The 26,093-nt window shown below is 49.7% G+C and overlaps 1 protein-coding gene across 1 annotated transcript; it reads right to left on the reverse strand.

Annotated features, from left to right (window-relative positions):
- Positions 1 to 25,704, reverse strand: LOC129716402 (Golgi phosphoprotein 3-like). The gene is made up of 4 exons (XM_055666276.1): positions 25,364 to 25,704; positions 10,079 to 10,210; positions 7,169 to 7,283; positions 1 to 2,742 (listed from the first exon to the last, which is right to left on the reverse strand). The coding sequence occupies exons 1-4, from the start codon at positions 25,559 to 25,561 to the stop codon at positions 2,318 to 2,320; spliced, it is 870 nt and encodes a 289-aa protein (XP_055522251.1). The 5' UTR covers positions 25,562 to 25,704; the 3' UTR covers positions 1 to 2,317.
- Between the last annotated feature and the right edge of the window lie 389 nt (positions 25,705 to 26,093).

The raw sequence follows: 26,093 nt of genomic DNA on the forward strand, positions 1-26,093 counted from the left end.
TTCTGCAAATGCCCCTTATTTTAAGAAGTTGTAATTTAGTTTTTGTTAAACTAGGTTTAAATTTATTTTACATTATCATTGATTACATAGAACCGGAGTGGGGGAAAATAAAGAGATAAGGTTCAGGTGAACCTGTGACCCAACAGGTGACCAACACCTGACATTTCTGACTCTTGGTGGAAGGGGGCGGCCAAGATTCGAAGGTGTGAACTGCTTGGAATGTTGTTGCCTCACCCCCTGGACCGAGAGCCCACACGTGGGGTACTCTGTCACCTCCTCCAACGCTGGCAAAGGGACTTCTTTATCCCTGGTCCCCATTTCCGTTTGGGATACGGAGAGTCCCATTTGAGCTTTGGGGCGGAGAGGCAAACAGCTCGAGCCTCACACGCACGAGACCTGTTCTCATCCCGATCAGAAATATCCGGAAAATAGTGGGATAAAAAGTAAATAAATGTAAAATTCGAGGTCCCATCTAAAAAGTGATCTGCTAATGAAAGCTCCTTTGACAAAAGAGATAGGCGAGTGTGTTTTCCACCCTTCCTTACGAGGGTTCTGACGAGAGGCTTTAGGTCCGACGTCAACTGCTTTGCGAGACACAAGGAACTGCAGATGCTGGTTTACACAAAAAAAAAAGACACATCGTACTGGAGTAACTCAGCGGGTCAGGCAGCATCTCTTGAGGACATGGGTAGGTGAGGATTTGGTTTGGGGCCTTTGCAATCAGTCTCAACCAGAAACGTCGCCTGCCCACGTTCCCCAGAGGTGCTGCCTGACTCCAGCACTTTTTGTCTCTCTTCATTTTTATTCATTGTTTGAAAAGAGAGGCCGGAGATGTGGGGGGGGGGGGGGGGGGGAAAGAGGGAACATTAAAAGGGCGTTCCTTTAGGAAGGAGATGAAGAGGAATCTCTTTAGCCAGAGGGGTGGTGAATCTGTGGGATTCTTTGCCACAGAGTAAGTCAGTGGATATTTTTAAGGCGGAGATAGATAGATTGTTGATTAGTGCGGGTGTCAGGGGTCAGGGGGAGAAGGCAGGAGAATGGGGTCAAGGGGGAGAGATAGATCGGCCACAATTGAATGGCGGAGTAGACTTGATGGGCCGAATGGTCTAATTCTGGCCCTATCGCTTATGATTTTCGGGTTTCTTGACCCGAAACGTCGCCCTTTCCTTCTCTCCAGAGACGCTGTCCAGAGACAGCCTGTCCCGCTGAGTTACTCCAGCACTTTGAATCTAAAGCCTCACTCGACTAAGGTTGTCTTGAACGGATTGCAACGGGGTTAGAGGCAAGGCAGGGGGAAGATTTACAAATTTAGACAGGAAGATCGCATTCTACCTCAGTTTAAATCTTGGTCAAATTAGTGTTGAAAGGAGTGGAGAGGAGACAGGGGAGAAGATTTAGTTAACTTTAGGCAGGAAAAAAATCTCACTCTAGTTTAAATATTGGTAGCCAAGAATGGAATGGAGGGTGAGGGAAAATATTTGGTTTGCCCTCAGGACCCTATTGTACAAACGTCACCCATTTATTGTGTAGGAAGGAACTGCAGATGCTGGTTTAAACCGTAGACACAAAACGCTAGAGTAACTCAGCGGGGACGGGCAGCATCTTCTTGAGACCCTTCTTCAGACTGAGAGTCAAGGGGGAGAGAGAGGGAGTCTGAAGAAAGGGGTCTCCACCCGAAACGTGACCTCTTGCTTCCCTGGAGAGAAGGAATATTGTCTATTCGAACTTCAAGGAACCCTTGCTTTCCCTCTCTCTCCATCCCTCCCCATCCCAGTTCTCAGACCAGTCTGACTGCCCCCCTGATCGAGTTTGATCTTCCCCGAGCCAATAACAATCCGTTTTATATTCTCCTTGATCATCCCACCTGATTCACACCTCACCCTTCCTTATCTCTGTCTCCCTCTCGCCTGACTCCGCCTGAAGAAAGGGTCTCGACCCGAAACGTCACACATTCCTTCTCTCCAGAGATGCTGGGCTACTACAGCATTTTGTGTCTATCTTCTCTCCAGAGATGCTGGGCTACTCCAGCATTTTGTGTCTATCTTCTCTCCAGAGATGCTGCCTGTCCCGCTGAGCTACTCCAGCATTTTGTGTCTATCTTCTCTCCAGAGATGCTGCCTGTCCCGCTGAGCTACTCCAGCATTGTTGTGCCTATCAAAGGGGGGAATCAAAGAGGGAAGGGCGAGAACGATTGGTGGTGAAGGAATGCAGAAAAGACTTTGCTATGGAGAGCGAGTTCCCCCGCAGCCAACCGGCAGGCCCGCCGTCTGAAAGGGGAACGGAATGGGCCACCGTTTTGGGGGGGGGGAGGGGGGGTTTACTTGGTGAAGGCAGCCATGACGGCCCAGATCACCTCGTTGGCGTTGGGCTTGGAGCTCTCGTGGTCTGGGTTGAGCTCCAGCAGCTCCCGCGAGCGGGCGGTGGCCAGCTCGTACTGCTCGTCCAGCAGCGGCACGAAGGCGTTCTCCAGCACGTCCGAGCTGTGGGCCAGTAGGACCAGGGCCAGCAGGCGCTTCTCCATGCGCTGGGGCTCCTTGGTCCACTTGTCCAGGAAGGCAGCCTGCAGCTTCTTGATCAGCCGCTGCTTCAGGGTGTCGTTGGTCACCGGGTGGGTGGTCATGTCAAAGAGGAGGAAATTCTGCTTCTCCGTGGTCAGCACCCCCTTCTCCACCAGGCTCTTGGCCAGGCGCTCCCGCACGTTACGGATCTGGTAGTTCAGCTTCAGCGGGTTCCAGGTCTCTCCTGCTCCAGGGAACACAAGCACACAAGATGGAACTGAAATATCTCTGGTTTTTTATTTTATTACATAGAAACATAGAAATTAGGTGCAGGAGTAGAGGCCATTCGGCCCTTCGAGCCTGCACCAGCACCGCCATTCAATATGATCATGGCTGATCATCCAACTCAGTATCCCGTACCTGCCTTCTCTCCATACCCTCTGATCCCCTTGGCCACAAGGGCCACATCTAACTCCCTCTTAAATGCAGCCAATGAACTGGCCTCAACTACCCTCTGTGGCAGAGAGTTCCAGAGATTCACCACTCTCTGTGTGAAAAAAGTTCTCCTCATCTCGGTTTTAAAGGATTTCCCCCTTATCCTTAAGCTATTGTTCAATTTAATTCTGATCGTCCGATCAGCAGAGAAGATTATTGGCTGCAACCTTCCCTCCATTGATGAACTGGACATTGCCAGTAAGTAAGTACGTTTATTGGCCAAGTATTCACATACAAGGAATTTGCCTTGGTGCTCCGCCCACAACATGACATACAGTGACAGTTAAGGGCCTGTCCCACGAGCATGGGACTCCATGCGGCAAGCACGACCTAATATGGTCGCTTGAGCCGTACGGCCTCGCGGGGCCGGTCCCACTTCGATCGGCGGAGCTGGTCCCGACATCGCGCGGGGCTCCGAAAAACTGACCGTGTTCAAAAATTCCGCGCGGCAACGGCCTGCAGCCGCCTCGACGCCGTACGTCACGCGCTAACTTCCCTCGAACTTCAGGTCACTCACACGACCTCCGCGCGGCCACCGCTTCCGGTTTGGTCGCGCTTGCCGCATGCAGGCGCATGCTCGTGGGACAGGCACTTTACGAATGACTCAGAAAACACTAAACATTAATAATAATAAAACATTAATGATAAAACACCATTGATCAAGCATGTGAACCAACAAAATACCAGATTGAAGGGCCAGGAAGCGAGCGGGCAAGATCATCTCTGGCCCCTCTCACCCTGGCCACAAGCTCTTTGAATCACTTCCCTCTGGAAGGCAACTCCGGACTGTCAAAGCTGCCACAGCCAGACATAAAACAGTTTTTTATCCACGAGTAGTTGCTCTACTCAACAGCCAAAAATATGTAGCCTCCCTTTGATCTGGTATTTTGTTGGTTCACATGCTTGATCAATGGTGTTTTATCATTAATGTTTTATTATTATTATTAATGTTTAGTGTTTTCTGAGTCATTCGTAACTGTCACTGTATGTCATGTTGTTACTTGGGGGCGGAGCACCAAGGCAAATTCCTGAGGAAGTATATCTGAGGAAGACATTCTTGCCATAGAGGGATTACAGAGAAGGTTCACCAGACTGATTCCTGGGATGTCAGGACTTTCATATGAAGAAAGACCGGATAGACTCGGCTTGTACTCGCTAGAATTTAGAAGATTGAGGGGGGATCTTATAGAAACTTACAAAATTCTTCAGGGGTTGGACAGGCTAGATGCAGGAAGATTGTTCCCGATGTTGGGGTAATCCAGAACAAGGGATCACAGTTTAAGGATAAGGGGGAAGTCTTTTAGGACCGAGATGAGAAAAACATTTTTTTTTTCACAGAGAGAGTGGTGAATCTGTGGAATTCTCTGCCACAGAAGGTAGTTGAGGCCAGTTCATTGGCTATATTTAAGAGAGAGTTAGATGTGGCCCTTGTGGCTAAACGGATCAGGGGTATGGAGAGAAGGCAGGTACAGGATACTGACTTGGATGATCAGCCATGATCACATGGCGGTTCGAAGGGAATGGCCTACTCCTGCACCTATTGTCTATGTTTCTATATGAATACCTGGCCAATAAACTTACTTACTTACTTATTTCGAACAAAATAAAAGAATAAAAAGCAAGTGTGAAACAGCAAACAAAAAAACAAAACAAGATTTTTATAAAGTGTCAGAAACAATATCTATAAATGAATGAAATCGCATGTGTCCGAAAAGGAGCAGGGAGAAGCCAAAGCTTATTAATTCCCACCCCTTATTCAACTGCTTATAATTGTCTTATACAAATTTAGCAGCTACTAGTCTAAGTGGGACCCTTTGGGCTGGTCACCCAACAGAGAGACTGGGCAGCAGAGAGCATGGCGAATTTTTAAAAAAAACATTAATATCTCTCTGATTTTTCATTGGTGGGAAATATCCTCTGGTCCAGTCCGGCATAGGGGGGCTCTGAGCGAGGTGGCCAAAAATGACAGCTATAGGTGGCAGCGTTCTCTCGGAAATCACATCGCATCGGGTCAAAAGCGGTCAAGATCTTACTTTTAGTAATATAGATATGTACACCAGCAGCTATATGTACAGCAAATTATTTACATTTATACACTAATCAAATTCCTGTTTAAGAAGGAACTACCTAGGCTTGTATTCACTCGAGTTTAGATGGATGAGGGGGGGTTCTTATAGAAAACATAAAATTATAAAAGGACTGGACTAAGCTAGATGCAGGAAAAACGTTCCCAATGTTGGGCGAGTCCAGAACCAGGGACCACACTGTCTTAGGAGAAAGTTCCCCTCCAGAAGGGAGAAAGATTCTGACTAATACCTTATCCATGCCTCCAATAATTGGAACCTCCAGCGTTCCAGAGAAAACAATCCTAGAGCTGGCGTAACTCAGCGGGACGGGCAGCATCTCTGGTGAGAAGGGAATGGGTGATGTTTTGGGCCGAGACCCTTCTTCAGGCTTGAGTCGGGGGAAATTCTTGCTATTGAGGGAGTGCAGCGTAGGTTTACAAGGTTAATTCCCGGGATGGCGGGACTGTCATACGCTGAGAGAATGGAGCGACTGGGCTTGTACACTCTGGAGTTTAGAAGGATGAGAGGGAATCTTATTGAAACATATACGAATGTTAAGGGTTTGGACACGCTGGAGGCAGGAAACATGTTCCCGATGTTGGGGGAGTCCAGAACCAGGGGCCACACACAGTTTGAGAATAAGGGGTAAGCCATTTAGAACAGAGACGAGGAAACACTTTTCCACACAGTTGTGAGTCTGTGGAATTCTCTGCCTCAGTGGGCGGTGGAGGCCGGTTCTCTGGATACTTTCAACAGAGAGCTAGATAGGGCTCTTAAAGATAGCGGAGTCAGGGGATATGGGGAGAAGGCAGGAACGGGGTAATGATTGGGGATGATCAGCCAGGATCACATTGAATGGCGGTGCTGGCTCGAAGGGCCAAATGGCCTCCTCCTGCACCTATTGTCTATTGCCAATACTGCCCCACCCAACCTCCTGACGTGCAACAAAACCAGTCTCAAATAGAATGACTCACACTGCCAGAGAAAGTGGGCGAGGCAGCTATAATAGCTGCATTTAAATTACATTTGGAGAGGTACAGAGATAGATGGGGACAGTTCGAGCCGGATGTGGGCCAAATGGGACTCCCTGACGATAATTCTGTGGCTGTGCCCTCTGGTCCTAGACTCTAGACTCTCCCACTAGTGGAAACATCCTCTCCACATCCGCCTATCCAGGCCTTGTTTAAGAAGGAATTCCTGGGTTGTCAGGACTGTCTTATGAAAAAAGACTGGATAGACTCGGCTTGTACTCGCTAGAATTTAGGAGATTGAGAGGGGATCTTATAGAAATTCTTAAGGGGTTGGACAGGCTAGATGCAGGAAGATTGTTCCCGATGTTGGGGAAGTCCAGGAAAAGGGGTCACAGCTTAAGGATAAGGGGGAAATCCTTTAAAACCGAGATGAGATGAACTTTTTTCACACAGAGAGTGGTGAATCTCTGGAACTCTCTGCCACAGAGGGTAGTTGAGGCCACAGTTCATTGGCTATATTTAAGAGGGAGTTAGATGTGGCCCTTGTGGCTAAGGGGATCAGGGGGTATGGTGAGAAGGCAGGTACGGGATACTGAGTTGGATGATCAGCCATGATCATATTGAATGGCGGTGCAGGCTCGAAGGGCCGAATGGCCTCTACTCCTGCACCTAATTTCTATGTTTCTATGAACTGCAGATGCTGGAAAATCGAAGGTAGACAAAAAATGCGGGAGAAACTCAGCGGGTGCAGCAGCATCTATGGAGCGAAGGAAATGGGCAACGTTTCGACCCGAAACGTTGCCCATTTCCTTTGGTTTCCGGCCCGAAACGTTGCCTATTTCCTTCGCTCCACAGATGCTGCTGCACCCGCTGAGTTTCTCCAGCATTTTTGTCTACCTTTCATTATCCTGTACTTTTCAATGAGGTCCCCCCCCCCCTCCTCAACTTTCTAAACTCCAGGCCCAGCGCCTTCGAATGCTCCTCGTACATTAGTTAACCCACATCGTTCCTGGGATCTGTTCTTGTAAACCTCCTCTGGACCCTCTCCAGAGCCGGCGGCACCATCCTCCCTCAGATACAGGGGCCCACATTTGCTCACAGTATTACCAAATGCGGCCTGACAGAGCTTCAGCGTTACCTGTAAGTAGTTCGATCCAGCTCTGGACCGTCTCGGCAGGCTCCGTGGCCTTGATGTGCTTCAGGGCTTCGTCCAACAGGACATCACCAGTGGGGGCATCAGACTTAAAGAGGACCTGCAGTAATCCGTGGCGAGAGGGAAGGAAGGGGAGACGGTTTGATTCAAGATTCAAGAGAGTTTATGGTCTTGTGTCCCAGATAGGACAATGAAATTCTTGCTTTGCTTCAGCACAACAGGACATAGTAGGCATGAATATAGAACAGATCAGTGTGTCCATATACCGTAATATAAATATATACACACACATGAATAAATAAAACAGATAAAGTGCAAATAAACAGATAATGGGCTATTACTATGGGGAGAGAGATAGAGAGAAAGACAGAGAGAGAGACAGAGAGAGGCAGAGAGAGAGGCAGAGAGAGAGAGAGACAGAGAGAGACAGAGAGAGAGAGAGACAGAGAGAGAGGCAGAGAGAGAGAGAGAGACAGATAGAGACAGAGAGAGAGAGAGAGAGAGAGAGAGAGAGAGAGAGAGAGAGAGAGAGAGAGAGAGAGAGAGAGAGAGAGAGAGAGAGACAGAGAGAGAGAGAGACAGAGAGAGAGAGAGAGAGAGAGAGAGAGAGAGAGAGAGAGAGAGAGAGAGAGAGAGAGAGAGAGAGAGAGAGAGAGAGAGAGAGAGAGAGAGAGAGAGAGACAGAGAGAGAGAGAGAGAGAGAGAGAGAGAGAGAGAGAGAGAGAGAGAGAGAGAGAGAGAGAGAGAGAGACAGAGAGAGAGAGAGAGAGAGAGAGACAGATAGAGACAGATAGAGACAGATAGAGACAGATAGAGAGAGATAGAGACAGATAGAGACAGATAGATAGGGCGGAATTAGGCAGATACCCACCGATAATAAATATCCAGAAAAGAGCATTAAATTTTTGGAATCACCTTAAATCTAGCCCCCCAGATACCCTCCAGTTTAAAGCCCTTCAAACACACGAGGGGAGCCCAGAAAAGAGTTCCCTGTGTCAGTTGGTACTGAGACTAACTACCCCTGTCCAGTTAAACCCTGACCGACCCCAGATCAATACTGGCCCCCAGTCACCAGTTAGAGTGAACCAAATTATCAAACAATGTAAAGAAACGTACTTGGAACACTGGGATAAAGAAACCAAAAGCCAAAGCAGATTAGAATGTTACCGTTCCCTAAAAAGAGACGATCTCTCAACCGTTAAGAGACATAAAGCAGAGACAGACCCTCACCAAATACAGGCTAAGTGACCACTACTTGGCAGTTGAAAAAGGAAGACAGAAGAGATTCTGGCAATCAAGAGAAAACAGAATATGTGGCCACTGTTTGACAGATGAGGTTGACACAGAGGTGCACTTCCTCCTAAAATGCAAAACATTTTGACAAAACAAGGAACGCACACGTTGACAAACTCAGTGGGGCAACCCCTGATTTTAAAGAACTAGATGATACATCAAAACTAAGAATAATCCTTGGCGAAGGAAATACGGCACACCTTGGTGCACAATACATAACAGCATGCCACAACCTGAGAGACGGTGAATGACCAACATGCGCATATATACGCACACAGTAATCGACATTAACTAACACTTAGAAATTAATATTGAATTGCGAAACTTGCTATTGTGTTGTACCTTCCACAGAAGGCAGTGGAGGCCGATTCACTGGATGTTTTCAAGAGAGAGTTAGATTTAGCTCTTAGGGCTAACGCAAGAACGTGTAGCATCAATAAAGGGCTATCGGCCTATAGCAGGTTTATGTACAGGGACATATCTATCCATGCAAATCGTTTGCTATGTCGCTCTTCAATGGAGTTGCTAAATGCATTTCGTTGTCTCTGTACTGTACACTGACAATGACAATTAAAATTGAATCTGAATCTGAATCTGAATCTGAATGCACTGTAGACTTGTATTTATACTGATGCATTTCAAATATGTATGCCATGTTTTATACTTTGGCAATATAACAATGTTTTTTTATCATGCCAATAAAGTTTTTAAATTGAAATGAATTGAATTGACAGAGAGAGACAGACAGAGAGAGACAGACAGAGAGAGTCACTGAATCCTTTCAACTGTAGAGATACAGTGCAGAAACAGGCATTTCCTTCGGCCCACCAGGTCCGTGCCGACCAGCGATCACCCCGTACACTAGCACTGTCCTACTAGCGGACAGTGGGGACAATTTGTAGAAGCCAATTAACCTACAAACCTGCACGTCTTTGGAGTGTGGGAGGGAACCGGAGCACCCGGAGGGAAACGTGCAAACTCCGTACAGACAGCACCCGAGTGCAGGATCGAACCGGGGTCTCTGGCGCTGTGAGGCAGTGGTTCACGTCGAACGAGCTGCTGGTAATCTGACGGCCCGCGCTCATCGTTCTGGGGCCCAGCCCGCCATCAACCTGCCCTTCACACCCACCCCCAGCGGGCTTGTGTTCACGAGTTTAGAAAGATGAGACGAGATCTTAATAGAAGCATATAAAATCCTGCAGGGATTGGACAGGCTAGATGCAGGAAACATGTTCTCGATGTTGGGGGAGGTAGTCCAGAACCAGGGGCCACACACAGTTTAAGATGAAGGGGTCGGCCATTTAGGACTGAGACAGATTCCACCCAGAGAGTTGTGAATCTGTGGAATTCTCTGCCACAGAAGGCAGTGGAGGCCGATTCACTGGATGTTTTCAAGAGAGAGTTAGATTTAGCTCTTAGGGCTAACGGAATCAAGGGATATGGGGAGAAAGCAGGAACGGGGTACTGATTGTGGATGATCAGCCATGATCGTGTTGAATGGCGGTGCTGGCTGGAAGGGCCGACTCCTGCCCCTGTTTATGTTTCTATGCTAAGGGGGGGCTGCTTCCCTTCGCCCCCCCCCCACCCGTCTGGGTGACTCACTTTGCGATTGAGCAGGCATTTCCTGCGCATGGTTGCGGGCTCCAGCTGGATGCGACCACGCAGCGACAGCTCCACCAGGATGCACCCGCGCAGCCCGGCAGAGATGCAGTCGTTCCAGAACGAGGTGTAGCCCTGCACGGGGAGAGAGAGAGAGAGAGAGAGGTGAATGGTGATGGGGGTTGGGAGAGAGAGAGACGGGGAGAGAGAGGCGGAGAGAGAGGGGCGGAGAGGGGGCATAGAGAGAGAGAGATGCAGGGGTCAATGGTGATGGGGGAGTTGGAGAGAGAGAGACGGGGAGAGAGATAGTTAGAGAGAGGCAGAGAGATAGAGACAGAGGGTGGCATCGATGCAGATTGAGAGGCAGAGAGGGGCAGAGAAGGAGAGAGGGAGAGAGAGAAAGAGAGGGAGGGAGAGAGGCAGAGAGAGAGAGATAAGGGAGAGAGAGAGAGACCGACAGAGAGAGAGGAGATAAGGGAGAGACAGATAGATAGAGAGACAGGGAGAGAGAAGGAGAGAGAAAGAGGGAGGGAGAGAGAGGCAGAGATAGAGAGAGTCATAGAGTGATACAGTGTAGAAACAGGCCCTTCGGCCCAACTTGCCCATGCCAACCAACACGTCCCATCTACACTAGTCCCACCCGCCTGCGTTTGGCCCATATCCCTCCAAACCTGGCCTATCCAAGTACCTGTCTAACTGCTTCTTAAACGTTGCGATGGTCCCTGTTAGAGACCGAGAGGCAGAGAGAGAGGCGAAGATGTGGAATTCATCCACCATTCTCTAAGCCGTGGTCTCATCGAGTTATATCATGGATGACTGATCCACTGCCTACATCTCTCTGCCATGTCTCCACAACGCTGTGCAGAGAAATGAGATCAAGTCAGGCCTCACCGCGCCAAAGACCCGGGCTCGATCCCGACCACAGGCGCTGTCTGTATGGAGTTTGCACGTCCTCCCACACTCCAAAGACGTGCAGGTTTGTAGGTGAATTGGCTTGGTGTAAGTGTAAATTGTGTGTGTGTGTGTGTGTGTAGGATAGTGTTGATGTGTGCGGGGATCGCTGGCCGGCACGGACTCGATGGGTGTCTCTAAACTAAACTAAGCAGGTGCTACAAATGCCTCAGAGATGAAAGCAGGCAGATCGTGGTCAAAGGTGAAACAGGGTGCAGTGCAGGATGTAAACAAGTTGAAAACGGCTGGTTCTAAAATGGTGCAGAGAGTAGATCTACTGTGTAGAAACATTGTCTCAGTGTCCCAGAGCAGCCTGCGTTTCCCCACCTCCATCTGTGAATGTGTGTGTGTGTGAAAAACTGTGTGTGTGTGTGTGTAACTGTGTGTATGTGTGAGAAACAGTGCGCGCGCGTGTGAAACTGTGTATGTGTAACTGTCTGTGTGTGTGTGTGTGTAACTGTGTGTGTGTGTGTAACTGTGTGTGTGTGTGTAACTGTGTGTAGGTGTGAGAAACAGTGCGCGCGCGCGTGTGAAACTGTGTGTGTATGTAACCGTGTGTGCGCGTGTGTATGTAACTGTGTGTGTGTGTGAGAAACTGTGTGTGTGTGTGTGTGTGTGTGTAACTGTGTGTGTGTGTGTAACTGTGTGTGTGTGAAAGTGTCTGTGTGTGTGTGTGAAACTGTGTGTGTGTGTGTGAAACTGTGTGTGTGTGTTTGTGTGTGTAACTGTGTGTGTGAAACTGTGTGTGTGTGTGTGTGAAACTGTGTGTGTGTGTGTGTGAAAGTGTGGGTGTGTGTAACTGTGTGTGTGTGAAACTGTGTGTGTGTGTAACTGTGTGTGTGTGTGTGTAACTGTGTGTGTGTGTGTAACTGTGTGTGTGTGTAACTCTGTGTGTGTGTGTAACTGTGTGTGTGTGTGTGTAACTGTGTGTGTGTGTAACTGTGTGTGTGTAACTGTGTGTGTGTGTGTAACTGTGTGTGTGTGTGTGAAACTGTGTGTGTGTGTGTCAGTGTGTGTGTGTGTAACTGTGTGTGTGTGTAACTGTGTGTGTGTGTGTAACTGTGTGTGTGTAACTGTGTGTGTGTGTGTGTGTGTGTGTGTAGGTGTGAGAAACAGTGCACGTGTGTGTGAAACTGTGTGTGTATGTGTGTGTGTGTGTGCAACTGTGTGTGTGTGTGTGTAACTGTGTGTGTGTGTAACTGTGTGTGTGTGAGAAACTGTGTGTGTGTGTGTATGTAACTGTGTGTGTGTAACTGTGTGTGTGTGTGTGTGTGTGAGAATGTGTGTGTGTGTGTGAACTGTGTGTGTGTGTGTGTGTGAAACTGTGTGTGTGTGTGTGTGTGTAACTGTGTGTGTGTGTGTGTGAGAAACTGTGTGTGCGCGTGTGAGAAACTGTGAGCGCGCGTGTGTGAAACTGTGTGTGTGTCTCTTTGTCACTGTGCACGAGTGAGAACTAGCGTGTGTGGGTGTATGTGTTTGTGAGTGTGTGAAACTTTGTGTGTGTGTGTGTGTGTCTGTCTCGTTGTCACTGTGTACCAGTGAGAACGTGTGTGTGTGTGTGTGTGTCTGGGTGGAGTCTGCACGTTCTCCCCGTGACCTGCGTGGGTTTCCCCCGGGTGCTCCGGTTTCCTCCCACACTCCAAAGACGTGCGGGTCTGGTGGTTAATAAGCTTGGAATAAGTGTAAAATGTCCCTGGTGTGTGTAGGATGGTGTTAGTGAGCGGGGACCGCTGGTCGGCGCGGACTTGGTGGGTCGACAGGGCCTTGCCCACGCTGTATCTCTAGACTAATCCGGACTATATCAATGGGTCGATGGTGGAAAAGGTCAAGAGCTTCAAATTCCTGAGCGTGCACATTTCCGAAGATCTCTCCTGGTCCCAGAACACTGATGCAATTATAAAGAAAGCACATCAGCGCCTCTACTTCCTGAGAAGATTACGGAGAGTCGGTTTGTCAAGGAGGACTCCCTCGAACTTCTACAGGTGCACAGTAGAGAGCATGCTGACCGGTTGCATCGTGGCTTGGTTCGGCAACTTGAGCGCCCAGGAGCGGAAAAGAATGCAGAAAGTTGTAAACACTGCCCAGCCCATCATCATCTCTGACCTCCCCACCATCGAGGGGATCTATCGCAGTCGCTGCCTCAAAAAGGCTGGCAGCATCATCAAGGACCCACACCATCCTGGCCACTCACTCATCTCTCCGCTGCCTTCAGTTAGAAGATACAGGAGCCTGAAATCTACAACATCCAGGTTCAGGAATAGCTGCTTCCCCACAGCCATCAGACTATTAAACTCAACTCAAACAGAATCTGAACTTTAATTAGCCTACTGCACTTTATATGCTTATTTATGTGTGTATATAAATATATTAAATGGTATATGGTATCTGCCTACTATATACCAGGTTAATTCCCGGGATGGCGGGACTGTCATATGCTGAGAGAATGGAGCGGCTGTGGGCTTGTACACTCTGGAGTTTTGAAGGATGAGAGGGAATCTCATTGAAACATATAAGATTGTTAAGGGTTTGGACAAGCTAGAGGCAGGAATGGAGCAGCTGGGCTTGTACACTCTGGAGTTTAGAAGGATGAGAGGGAATCTCATTGAAACATATAAGATTGTTAAGGGCTTGGACACACTAGAGGCAGGAAACATGTTCCCAATGTTGGGGCAGTCCAGAACCAGGGGCCACACACACAGTTTAAGAATAAGGAGTAAGCCATTTAGAACGGAGACGAGGAAACACTTTTTCTCACAGAGAGTGGTGAGTCTGTGGAATTCTCTGCCTCAGAGGGCGGTTCTCTGGATGCTTTCAAGAGAGAGCTAGACAGGGCTCTTATAGATAGCGGAGTCAGGGGGGTATGGGGAGAAGGCAGGAACGGGGTACTGATTGGGGATGATCAGCCATGATCACATTGAATGGCGCTGATGGCTCGAAGGGCCGAATGGCCTACTCCTGCACCTATTGTCTATACTCTGTTGTGCTGAAGCAAAGCAAGAATGTCATTGTCCTATCTGGGACACATGACAATAAACTCTCTTGAATATCTTGATTGGGTCTGGTCACGAAGATAGACCAGACTGATTCCTGGGATGTCAGGACTTTCATATGAAGAAAGACTGTATAGACTCGGCTTGTACTCGCTAGAATTTAGAAGATTGAGGGGGGATCTTATAGAAACTTACAAAATTCTTAAGGGGTTGGACAGGCTAGATGCAGGAAGATTGTTCCCGATGTTGGGGAAGTCCAGGACAAGGGGCCACAGTTTAAGGATAAGGGGGAAATCCTTTAGGACCGAGATGAGAAAAACATTTTTCACACAGAGAGTGGTGAATCTGTGGAATTCTCTGCCACAGAAGGTAGTTGAGGCCACACAGTTCATTGGCTATATTTAAGAGGGAGTTAGATGTGGCCCCTGTGGCTAAAGGGATCAGGGGGTATGGAGAGAAGGCAGGGATGGGATACTGAGTTGGATGATCAGTCATGATCATATTGAATGGTGGTGCAGGCTCGAAGGGCCGAATGGATTACTCCTGCACCTATTTTCTATGTTTCTAAGTAACAAAATGCTGGAGTAACTCAGCGGGACGGGCAGCATCTCTGGAGAGAAAGAATGGGTGACGTTTCGGGTCGGGACTCTTCTTCAGGCTGATATGGACATGACGGGCTGAATATCCTCCCACGTCACAATGAAGAAGGGATTGTTTGTGGAACTAGTTCCTGATTGCCATGGTCCACGCCTTTGATAATTGCATCCTGGTTCGTTAATCAGGTTGGAAACCGCAGAGGGGAGAAGGAGAGGAGTTATTTTGTGCCTTATTGCACCTCGCAAGATTGAGTAAACACACTTCAAAAGAGGCAGCTGCTCATAAAATTTAGCCGGGCCAACCTCAAAGTGTATACGAGTAGGCATCAGCTGGTGAGAGGGACATCTTAACATCGCCGCCGACACAAACAACAGCCTGGAGCTTCAGGCTTGGGCGTATCGCAGTGTGTACATCACAGGCAGTTCTTGCTGGAATACACTAGTCGCCAAGTTTAGAGGCAACGGGTAATGCCGCTGACCTCAGCTGCTGTGACAATAGACAAGGAGTAGGCCATTTGGCTCTTCGAGCCAGCACCACCATTCAATGTGATCATCCACAATCAGTACCCCACTCCTGCCTTTTTCTCCCCAAATCCCCTGACTCCACTATCTTTAAGAGCCCTATCTAGCTCTCTCTTGAAAGCATCCAGAGAACCGGCCTCCACCGCCCGCTGAGGCAGAGAATTCCACAGACTCACCACTCTCTGTGAGGAAAAAGTGTTTCCTTGTCTCCGTTCTAAATGGCCGACCTCTTATTCTTAAACTGTGTGTGGCCCCTGGTTCTGGACTCCCCCGACATCGGGATCATGTTTCCTGCCTCTAGTGTGTCCAAACCCTTAATAATCTTATATATTTCAATGAGATCCCCTCTCATCCTTCTAAACTCCAGAGTGTACAAGCCCAGCTGCTCCATTCTCTCAGCGTATGACAGTCCCGCCATCCCAGGAATTAACCTGGTGAACCTATGCGGCACTCCCTCAATAGCAAGAATAGTGCCTATTGTGAGTTTTATCCAGGATTGGTTTGGTAGACAAAAATGCTGGAGAAACTCAGTGGGTGAGGCAGCATCTATGGAGCGAAGTCTGTTACCTGTGTTTGATTGTATTCATGAATAGCCCGATACAGTGAAAGGTCTTGGTATATTCCTTTCGAGATAGGCCCGCTCCTCACCGCACCAGAGACCTGGGTTCAACCCTGACCTCGAGTGCTGTCTGTGGGGAGTTTGCACGTTCTCCCCGTGACCCCGTGGGTTTCCTCCGGGTGCTCTCGTTTCCTCTGACGAAGGGTCTCGACCCGAAGCGTCGCCCATTCCTTCCCTCCAGAGACCCTGCCTGTCCCGCTGAGTTCCTCCAGCAGTTTGTTTTTGTGTGGGGATGCCAGCACGTGCGTTCTCTTGTGTCAACAGTGTTTATATTAAATAGGATTCCTCAAGAGGATGCGTACAATGAAAAACAATCAGCCAGAGACTGACGTTACTTGTAATGAAACAGCAGGGAGACAGGCCCTTCGGCCCACCAAGTCCGTGCCGACCAGTGATCCCCTGATCACACTAGTTCCATGTTATCCCACGGTGGCACAATGGTTAGAGGGGTTTAGATAGTTTTAGAGGGGGTTAGAGGTGTTTAGAGTTGTTTAAAGGCATTTACATGGGTTTAGAGGGATTTGCAGGAGATTAGAGGGGTTTAGAGCATTTTAGAGGGGTTTACAAGGGCTTAGAGGGGTTTAGAGAGGATGAGAGGGGTTTACAGAGGTGTTTAGCATTTTGAGGGGTTCAGAGGGTTGGAGGGATTAGAGGTGTTTAGACAGGTGTTCAGAGGGCTTTAGAGAGGTCTAGATGGGTTCAGAGTGTTTTAGAGGAGTTTAGAGGGATTTACAGGAGTTTAGAGTGGTTTAGGATTTAGAGGGGCTTAGAGGTGTGCAGAGGGGTCCAGGCGGGGGTTAGAGAGAGTTAGTGTTTGGAGGGGTTTCAAAGGGTTTAGCAAGATAGTGCACTCCCACGAAAACCAAGATGTGTAGTACGCAGAGGGGTCCAGGAACAGTTTGGGGCGTAGAGTGTTTGATTCATGATTTATTCTGTTTGGACGGGGTTTTGGATTCGATTGGGATCGGACTGTGCCAGGGTGGTAGGGCAAAGAAGCTGTGCCACCACACGGCAGTGTGACCTTTCCAATCCTCTGCTGCAGCACTGGGGCGGGACGAACAAAAACCAGCACCTGCCATTTTGGCTGATGTGTAGTACGCAACGGAGCGGAGCGTGGGGGGGGGGGGGGGGGGGGGGGGGGGAGAAAACGGCCATCTGTTCTTTCGGATGTCAGGGCCGGATTTAGATGAAGAGAAACCTGATTCCACATGTGAGGCCCCTCCCAATCCCCTTGTGAGGCCCCCCCCTAGATCTCGATAAACTTAAGCTTGTGAGGCATAGTGTAATCCCCACCACTGAGTCTCATAGAGAAAACGAGGGGATCTTTGAACGAGGATGTTTGTGTCTCCGCGCTAGTATCTTTGCTCCGCTGTGGCGGGCAAAGATGGCGGAGACGGAGCCGGTTACGGAAATAGTGAATCTGCCCATGATCGACGTCTTTTTTCATGACTATCTTGCTCGCTGTTCTTTGAAAATAAATTCCCTGTTATGTGTTTTGTGAATGCGTGTGTAGGATAATGTCGTTGCAGGGAGATGGCTGGTCGGACCCGTAGTCAGGATCGAACCTGGGTCCCTGGCGCTGTAAGTAGGTATGTTATAATACTTACCTTCAGCGGCGCTGCAGTTCTGCCACTGGCCGTGTGCGCGACTTTGGCGCCTTTGAGGAGGAGAGGGCGGGATTAAAATGCCGATATCTCCTGCCTGTCCGAGATATATTTTCTCGGGCTGCCAGCTGATGCTGAAAAATTGTTCCGACTTGCGGAAGTTTTTAACACAAATCGCGGGACAATATAATCGCTGGAGTAAAATAAAAAAGCGACTTCTAACGCCGACAACGGGACGGATCTCACGTAGGGGACGAAAAACATAAGGTAAGTCGTCTATTTTACATATAAACTTGCTTTTTAGGATGACTTTAATCAAAATTTAATTGGCGAAAATGTGATTATGGCCCCATACGAACCGGCAGTGTTTTTCCTGCCGATATGGGGTTCAAATTCACCGCAGACCGCAACGTTCCAATCGATCGCGTTCCACAAAAACCCACTCGCAAGATGATTAAAATGGCCATTAATTTACGGGAATTAAACACTAAATTCCTTCCATTTGGCCTATAAATTCATGACAATGAGATTTTAAAATCATGTTATATTGTGAATTCTTGTGTGAATGTTATTTGGACACTTAGGCTATTTAAAAATGTTCATCATTTCTTAAGAAATGGATAGATGTTTAGATCTAGTAATTGAATTTTGTAATTAGCTACAATTAAGTAATTAACTAATTATATGCTTTAATTTCAGGTCATCCAAGTAAGACTGTTTCACATTTGTTTCAGAATGCTTCAATCTATAATAACTGAACATTTCTTTCAGTTCTCTTAATTTTTAAGAAAGTTATGGGCTTTTGACTGTCCCCGATCACAGCTTTTGTGTTAAGTCAATGGAAAAACAATAGGGAACAAGATGCTCATTTCCTAGTACGAAAATGGCCATAACTTTTTTAATACTGAAGATATGAAAGTGAATTAGGTGTCAAATTAAACTTCTTTATGCTTTATCTAAATTGCAAACTTTTGTAAATCTCAAAATGTTGTAACATTGCTACTGTAAGGCAGGAACTCCACTGTTACATTGGGCTGGGCTTGATATACACCCGCAGGACTATCTCTAGGTGGAGCTGCCGAGAAACCGGCCCGGCTGGTTCAACAGGTCACAGAGACCTGCGAATGTTTACAGGAGACGGCAAGGAGCAGCCGGCACAGTTTTACAACCAAGGACACAGAGTGCTGGAGTCACGCAGTGGCTCAGGCAGTATCTCTGGACAACATGTCTCCACTCGTGGTCAGAAGGCACGCACCACCAGACCAGAGGGGACAGCTTCTTCCCCATCTGTCCTTCCATAAGCTCGGCTCCTGCCCGATTCACTCCGCCATTCTCAGCCTCAGAGGGCGGTGGAGGCCGGTTCCCTGGATGCTTTCAGGAGAGCTAGATAGGGCTCTTACAGATAGCGGAGTCAGGGATATGGGGAGAAGGCAGGAATGGGGTACTGATGGGGGATGATCAGCCATGGTACGGTGCTGGTTCGAAGGGCCGAAGGGCCTCTACTCCTGCACCTATTGTCTATTGACCCCATTGCGGACACAAGGAATAGGAGTAGAATTAGGCCATTCAATCACGGCTGATCTATCTCTCCCTCCCAACCCCATTCTCCTGCCTTCTCCCCATAACCTCTGACACCCGCACTAATCAAGAATCTATCTATAGGTACACAAAAAAGCTGGAGAAACTCAGTGGGTGCAGCAGCATCTATGGAGCGAAGGAAATAGGCAACGTTTCGGGCCGAAACCCTTCTTCTTGCCTATTTCCTTCGCTCAACAGATGCTGCTGCACCCACTGAGTTTCCCCAGCTTTTTTTGTGTACCTTCGGATTTTCCAGCATCTGCAGTTCCTTCTTAAACACAAGAATCTATCTATCTCTGCCTTAAAAATATCCACTGACCATGTGGCCTCCACAGCCGTCTGTGGCAAAGAATCCCACAGATTCACCACCCTCCGATTAAAGAAATTCCTCCCCGCCTCCTTCCTAAAGGAACGTCCTTTTATTCTGAGGCTGTGCCCTCTGGTCCTAGACTCTCTCATTGGTGAAAATAATCCTCCCCACATCTGCGTTTTTCACTATTCAGTGCGTTTCAATGAGGTCCCCCATCCTTCTAAACCCCAGCTGGTCCGAGACTCTCTCTCCAGTGGAAGCGGCCTCTCCTGGTTCGCTACCACCTGTTTAAGAAGGAACTGCAGATGCTGGAAAATCGAAGGTAGACAAAAATGCTGGAGAAACTCAGCGGGTGCAGCAGCATCTATGGAGCGAAGGAAATAGGCAACGTTTCGGGACGAAACCCTTCCGGGTTTCGGCCCGAAACGTTGCCTATTTCCTTCCTGAAACGTTGCCTATTTCCTTCCTGAAACGTTGCCTATTTCCTTCCTGAAACGTTGCCTATTTCCTTCCTGAAACGTCGCCTATTTCCTTCCTGAAACGTCGCCTATTTCCTTCCTGAAACGTCGCCTATTTCCTTCGCTCCATAGATGCTGCTGCACCCGCTGAGTTTCTCCAGCATTTTTGTCTACCTTCCTTACCACCTGTGTTGGCACTTTGCTATACGACGTGGCTGTTTGGGAAGAAATGTTTTCTTGTGTTCAGCAGGCGGTTCCGCCATTCAGGCGCTGCTGGGCCCAGTAAACACACACACACACACACTGCTTCAACTATCTGCACCAGCTCACTAACATGAACCGGCCCTGCCTTCGTTGCCGTGGCAACTCTGGCCTTACTCCCAGAGTTGGGGAGAGAGAGAGAGAGGAAAAAAAAGTGATCGTACCTGCCAAATACGTCAATATCTAAACAAGAATTTAAGAATAAGGGGTAAGCTTGTACACTCTGGAGTTTAGAAGGATGAGAGGGGATCTCATTGAAACATATAAGATTGTTAAGGGTTTGGACACGCTAGAGGCAGGAAACCATGTTCCCGATGTTGGGGGAGTTCAGAACCAGGGGCCACACACACACACACACACACACAGTTTATGAATAAGGGGTGATCCATTTAGAACGTAGATGAGGAAACACCTTTTCTCACAGAGAGTTGTGAGTCTGTGGAATTCTCTGCCTCGGTGGAGGCCGGTTCTTTGGATGCTTTCAAGAGAGAGCTAGATAGGGCTCTTAAAGACAGCGGAGTCAGGGGATATGGGGAGAAGGCAGGAACGGGGTACTGATCAGCCATGATCACATTGAATGGCAGTGCTGGCTGGAAGGGCCGAATGGCCTCTATTCCTGCACCGATTGTCTATTGAATGGTGGGTGCTGGCTGGAAGGGCCGAATGGCCTACTTCTGCACCTATTGTCTATTGATGGGTGCAGAAGGGGCTTGCCAGAACTGGGTGGGAGAGATTCAGTTACAGGAAGTGGCTGGACTGACCTGGATTGTTATCTCGACAGCGTCAGAGGCTGTGGGGAGATCCGATAAGAGTTTTATAAATGTATGAAAGGGGCAGATGGGGTTACCATTCATGAATTCATCAACTTTACAAGAGGTAACCCGATCCTATCCTCTCTCCTGTCAGAACCTTCTTCCTTCATAGAGGATAGAGAAGGAAAATTTGAAAGTACACAAAAATCCTGGAGAAACTCAGCGGGTGCAGCAACATCTATGGAGCGAAGGAAATCGGCAACGTTTCGGGCCGAAACCCTTCTTCAGGTCAGTCACGGTGGCGCAGCGGTAGAGTTGCTGCCTCACAGCGGCGGGGACCCAAGTTCGATCCCGGCCGCGGGTGCTGTCTGCACGGAGTTTGCACGTTCTCCCCGTGGGGTTTCTCTGAGATCTTCGTTTTCTTCCCACACACCAAAGACGCGCAGGTTTGTAGATCAAATGGCTTGGTGTGTGTGTGTAAATTGTCCCTAGTGTGTGTAGGATAGTGTTTGTGCGCGGGGATCGCTGGTCGGCACGGAATTGATGGGCCAAATGGCCTGTTTCCGGGCTGTATCTCCAGAACTAAATCAAGTTTTTTTTAATACAAAGAGTGGTGCATGCTTGGACACGATTACACACACACACAGACTCAGAACACACACACAGACACACACACGCACACGCACGCACGCACACACACAGACAAACAACACAGACACGCACGCACACACACACACACACACGCACTCAGACACAGAACACACACAGACACGCGCACACACGCACTCAGACACAGAACACACACAGACACGCACACACTCAGACACACACAATCACACACACAGACAACACAGAGACACAGACAAGAGACAGACACACAAACAGACACACACAAACAGACACACACACACAGACAAACAACACACACAGACACGCACACAGACACAGAACACACACAACACAGAGACACAGACAACAGAGACACAGGAAACACACACACACACACACACTCAGACACAGAAACGCACACACACACACTCTCAGACACAGAACACACACACACTCAGACACAGAACACACACACAGATAAACGCACAGACACACACACAAACACACACGCACACTCAGACACAGAACACACACAACACAGAGACACAGACAACAGAGACACAGGAACACACACACACACATACAAAACAACACAGACACACACTCACACAGACAGACACACACATGTACACAGACTGTTCAGGGAGCAAGTGATGTATACTAGAGCAATGTGCGATGCATCTTAGTTTAGTTTAGAGGTACAGAGGGGAAGCAGGCCCTTCGGCCCACCGAGCCCGTGCCGACCAGCGCTCCCCGCACATTGACATTACCGTACACACACCAGGGACAATTTTACATTCATGCCCAGGCCTACAAAACTGCACGCCTTTGCAATTCGGGAAGGAACCGAAGATCTCGGAGAAAACCCGCGCGTGTCATGGGGAGAATGTACAAACACCAGCGCCACAAGTTCAGACGTCAGAGGAGCAGAAGTGAACGGCGGATCCACTCCGCCATTCCATCACGGCTCATCTATCTCTCCCTCTCAACCCAATTCTCCTGCCTTCTGCCCGTAACACCCGCACCAATCAGGAATCTGTCAATCCCCGTCTTAAGTCTGAATAAGGGTCTCGTCCTGAAACATCACCTATTTCCTTCGCTCCATAGATGCTGCCTCACCCGCTGAGTTTCTTCAGCATTTTTGTCTACCTTCGATTTTTCCAGCCTCTGCAGTTCCTTCTTAAACATCTCTCTTCCTTAAAACTACCTACTGACTTGCGGCCTCCACAGACGTCTGTGGCAACGAATTCCACAGATTCACCACCCTCTGACTAAAGAAATTCCTCTTCATCTCCACCATAAAGGAACACCATTTAATTCTGAGGCTGTGCCCTCTGGTCCAAGACTCTAGACTCTCCCACTAGTGGAAACATCCTCTCCATGTCCACTCTATCCAGGCCTTTCACTATTTGATATGTTTTAATGAGGTCCCCCACCGTCCCCCTCATCCTTCTAAACTCCAGCGAGTCTTTGAGTTTAGTGCCACATGTACCGAGGTACAGTGAAAAGCCTTTGTGCTCTGGAACGGCAACACATGATTACAATTGAGAAATTCCTCCTCATCTTTCTAAAGGGACGTTTGCTTACTCTGAGGTTGTGGCCTCTGGTCCTAGACTCTCCTACTAATGGAAGCATCCCATGGACTCTATTCACTGAGTTCGCCGATATCCAGGGTTCCAAAGCACCTCATATTTCGCTTGGTTAGTTTACACCCCAGTGGTATGAACATTGACTTTTCCAATTTCAAATATTCCATTTCCCCCCCTCTCTCACTCTGTCCCTCCCCTACTCTAGCTGTCAATATTAGACAATAATAGGTGCAGGAGGAGGCCATTCGGCCCTTCGAGCCAGTCACAGTGATCATGGCTGATCATCCCCAATCAGTACCCCGTTCCTGCCTTCTCCCCATATCCCCTGACTCCGCTATCTTTAAGAGCCCTATCTAGCTCTCTCTTGAAAGCATCCAGAGAACCGGCCTCCACTGCCCTCGGAGGCAGAGAATTCCACAGACTCACCACTCTCTGGGTGAAAAAGTGTTTCTCTGTTCTAAATGGTTTACACCTTTTTCTTAAACTGTGTGGCCCCTGTTTCTGGACTCCCCCAACATCGGGAACTTGTTTTCTGCCACTAGCGTGTCCAAACCCTTTGCCTATTTCCTTCGATCCATAGATGCTGCCGAACCCGCTGAGTTTCTCCAGCACTTTTGTCTATCTTAATAATCTTATACGTTTCAATAAGATCCCCTCTCACCCTTCTAAACTCCAGAGTGTACAAGCCCAGCCACTCCATTCTCTCAGCATATGACAGTCCCGCCATCCCGGGAATTAACCTGGTGAACCTACGCTGGGCTCCCTCAATAGCAACAATGTCCTTCCTCAAATTCGGGTACCAAAACTGCACACAATACTCCAGGTGTGGTCTCACTAGGGCCCTGTACAACTGCAGAAGTACCTCTTTGCTCCTAGACTCAACTCCTCTTGTTATAAAGGGCAACACGCCATTCGCTTTCTTCGCTGCCTGCTGTACCTGCATGCTTACTTTCATGCCCTGCCAGTTCCACTGTTCACATCCAGATTTCCCCTTCGTTATCACCTCTTCCAGAGCCAACAAGGGACCATTGTGAGCTCCACATCCCCAGGGTCATTATCTGCGGGCTCTGATTTGTCCTATGCCTTTTCACATGGCTAGTTTCCCTCTTCTCCCCCGACTCTGGGTCTGAAGAAGGGGCCTAGACCCGTAATGGCACCTATTCCTTCCCTCCAGAGATGATGCTGCCTGTCCTGTTGAGTTACTCCACCAACTGCCCGCATCTCCAGAGTTACAGCAGTCCATCGTTCCCCCTGCATTTAGGAAACTCCCAATAATCCATCCACAGTTCTCCAAGGAGATCTGGTCATCTACATATGTTGGGCGAACGGAACGAGCTGCCGGAGATGAGGCAGGGACTATCGCAACGTTCAAGAAACATCTCAGACAGGTGCAAGGACCGGACAGGTTCACGGGGACGCAGGTAGGACTAGTATAGCTGGGCCGAAGGGCCCCTTTCCACAATGTGTGACTCCACGCTGCCCCAGTCCCATTCACAGAGGGCAGCAGCATGCCCACACACACTTCCACAGATACCTAGTGATCCAACTCCAACCCCAGGCTCATGACACTCCAGCAGTCTCCCCTGGCCCCAAAGATCCAGTCCCCCATTGCCGTAAAAGATTCAGTGCCCCAGTGGCACTAATACCCGATCCAGTGGCCCTCCTTTACCCTGATCTCCCAGTGAGATCCAGTGGTCTGAACATATGGCTCTCTCCCCAGACAGACCCAGTGGCCCAATGTCTGATCCAGAGGCTCCCTTGCCCCAGTGGACCCTAATGCCTTGTCCAGTGTTCCCTATACCCCAAAAGATCCAGTGCCCTCTATCTTAGATCCAGTGGACCCAATGATTGATCCACTTGCCCCACAAAATGCCTTATCCAGTGCACCAGTGAATGTCCCATTGCCCCCCAGTGGTAGAACCAGTGCCCCTCACTGCCCCAGTGATAGACCCAGTGTCCCCTCACGGCCCCAGTGGTAGATCCAGTGTCCCCTCACTGCCCCAGGGATAGATCCAGTGTCCCACTGCCCCAGTGATAGACCCAGTGTCCCCCTCACTGCCCCAGTGATAGGCCCAGTGTCCCACTGCCCCAGTGATAGGCCCAGTGTCCCCAGTGTGTGTGTGTGTAGTGTAGGTGCGGGCCGGTGTAGGGGGGCCCGGGGGCCGGTGTATGGGGGCCGGTGGTGGGGCCCGGGGGCCGGTGTACGGGGCCGGGGGAGGGGGGCCGGTGTGGGGGGCCGTGTGGTGGGGTCCGGGGGCCGGTGTACGGGGGCCCGGGGGCCGGTGTAGGGCCGGGTGGTGGGGTCCGGGGGCCGGTGTACGGGGGCCCGGGGGCCGGGTGTGGGGGGCCGCCGGTGTACGGGGGCCCCGGGGGCCGGTGTATGGGGGCCCGGGGGCCGGTGTAGGGGGGCCCGGTGTATTGCGCCCGGGGGCCGGACTGACTGACTGACCTCACGGTCCTTGATGCCGAGCAACAACACCTCCTCCATCAGCGTGAGCCGCAGCTCCTTACAGTCTCCGGCCTCCTCCTCCTCCTCCCCGTCCCGCCGCTGCCCGTCCTCGTCGTCCGCATCGTCTCGCCATCGCTCCCCGTCCCGGCCCGCGGTCGCCTCTGTCCGCCGGGGCCTGTGGGTGAGGGTGGACGTCATGGCCTGAGGGGGGGAGGAGGGGGCGCGAACCTCCGACCGCCCGTCGCCACCGTCACCGCTCAACCAAACCCAGCTCCGGGCCCAGCACCAGCAGCAGCGCAACCTAACCTGCTGCCTCACCGCCGCCCGCCGCCGCTCAACCAACCCCCCCCGCCTCCAACGGCCGCGCAACGCAACTTGCTGTCGCCCACAGGTCAACCAAACCCCGCCTCCAACGGCCGCGCAACGCAACTTGCTGTCGCCCGCAGGTCAACCAAACCCCGCCCGCCTCCAACGGCCGCGCAACGCAACTTGCTGCCGTCTGCCCCGTCAACCAAACCCAGCACAACCTAACCTGCTGTCGCCCACTCGTCAACCAATCCCCGCCCCTAAACGCGCAACCTAACTTGCTGCCATCCGTTCCGTCAACCAAATCCCGCCTCCAACGGCCACGCAACCTAACTTGCTGTTGCCCGCGGGTCAACCAAACCCAGCGCAACCTAACTTGCTGTCGCCCGCGGGTCAACCAAACCCAGCGCAACCTAACTTGCTG

Source organism: Leucoraja erinacea, unplaced genomic scaffold, assembly GCF_028641065.1.
Source record: "Leucoraja erinacea ecotype New England unplaced genomic scaffold, Leri_hhj_1 Leri_229S, whole genome shotgun sequence".
NCBI classification, from domain to species: Eukaryota; Metazoa; Chordata; class Chondrichthyes; order Rajiformes; family Rajidae; genus Leucoraja; species Leucoraja erinaceus.

What these genes read in the sequence shown, in the direction of transcription:
- LOC129716402 (XM_055666276.1), bottom strand. Translation starts at nt 25,561, where the DNA reads ATGACGTCCACCCTCACCCACAGGCCCCGGCGGACAGAGGCGACCGCG. An exon ending in TCGGCATCAAGGACCGTGAG is followed by an intron (nt 10,211 to 25,363) that starts GTCAGTCAGTCA and finishes CTCCCCGTGCAG; the next exon opens with GGCTACACCTCGTTCTGGAA. An exon ending in CTGGATCGAACTACTTACAG is followed by an intron (nt 2,743 to 7,168) that starts GTAACGCTGAAG and finishes TCCCTGGAGCAG; the next exon opens with GAGAGACCTGGAACCCGCTG.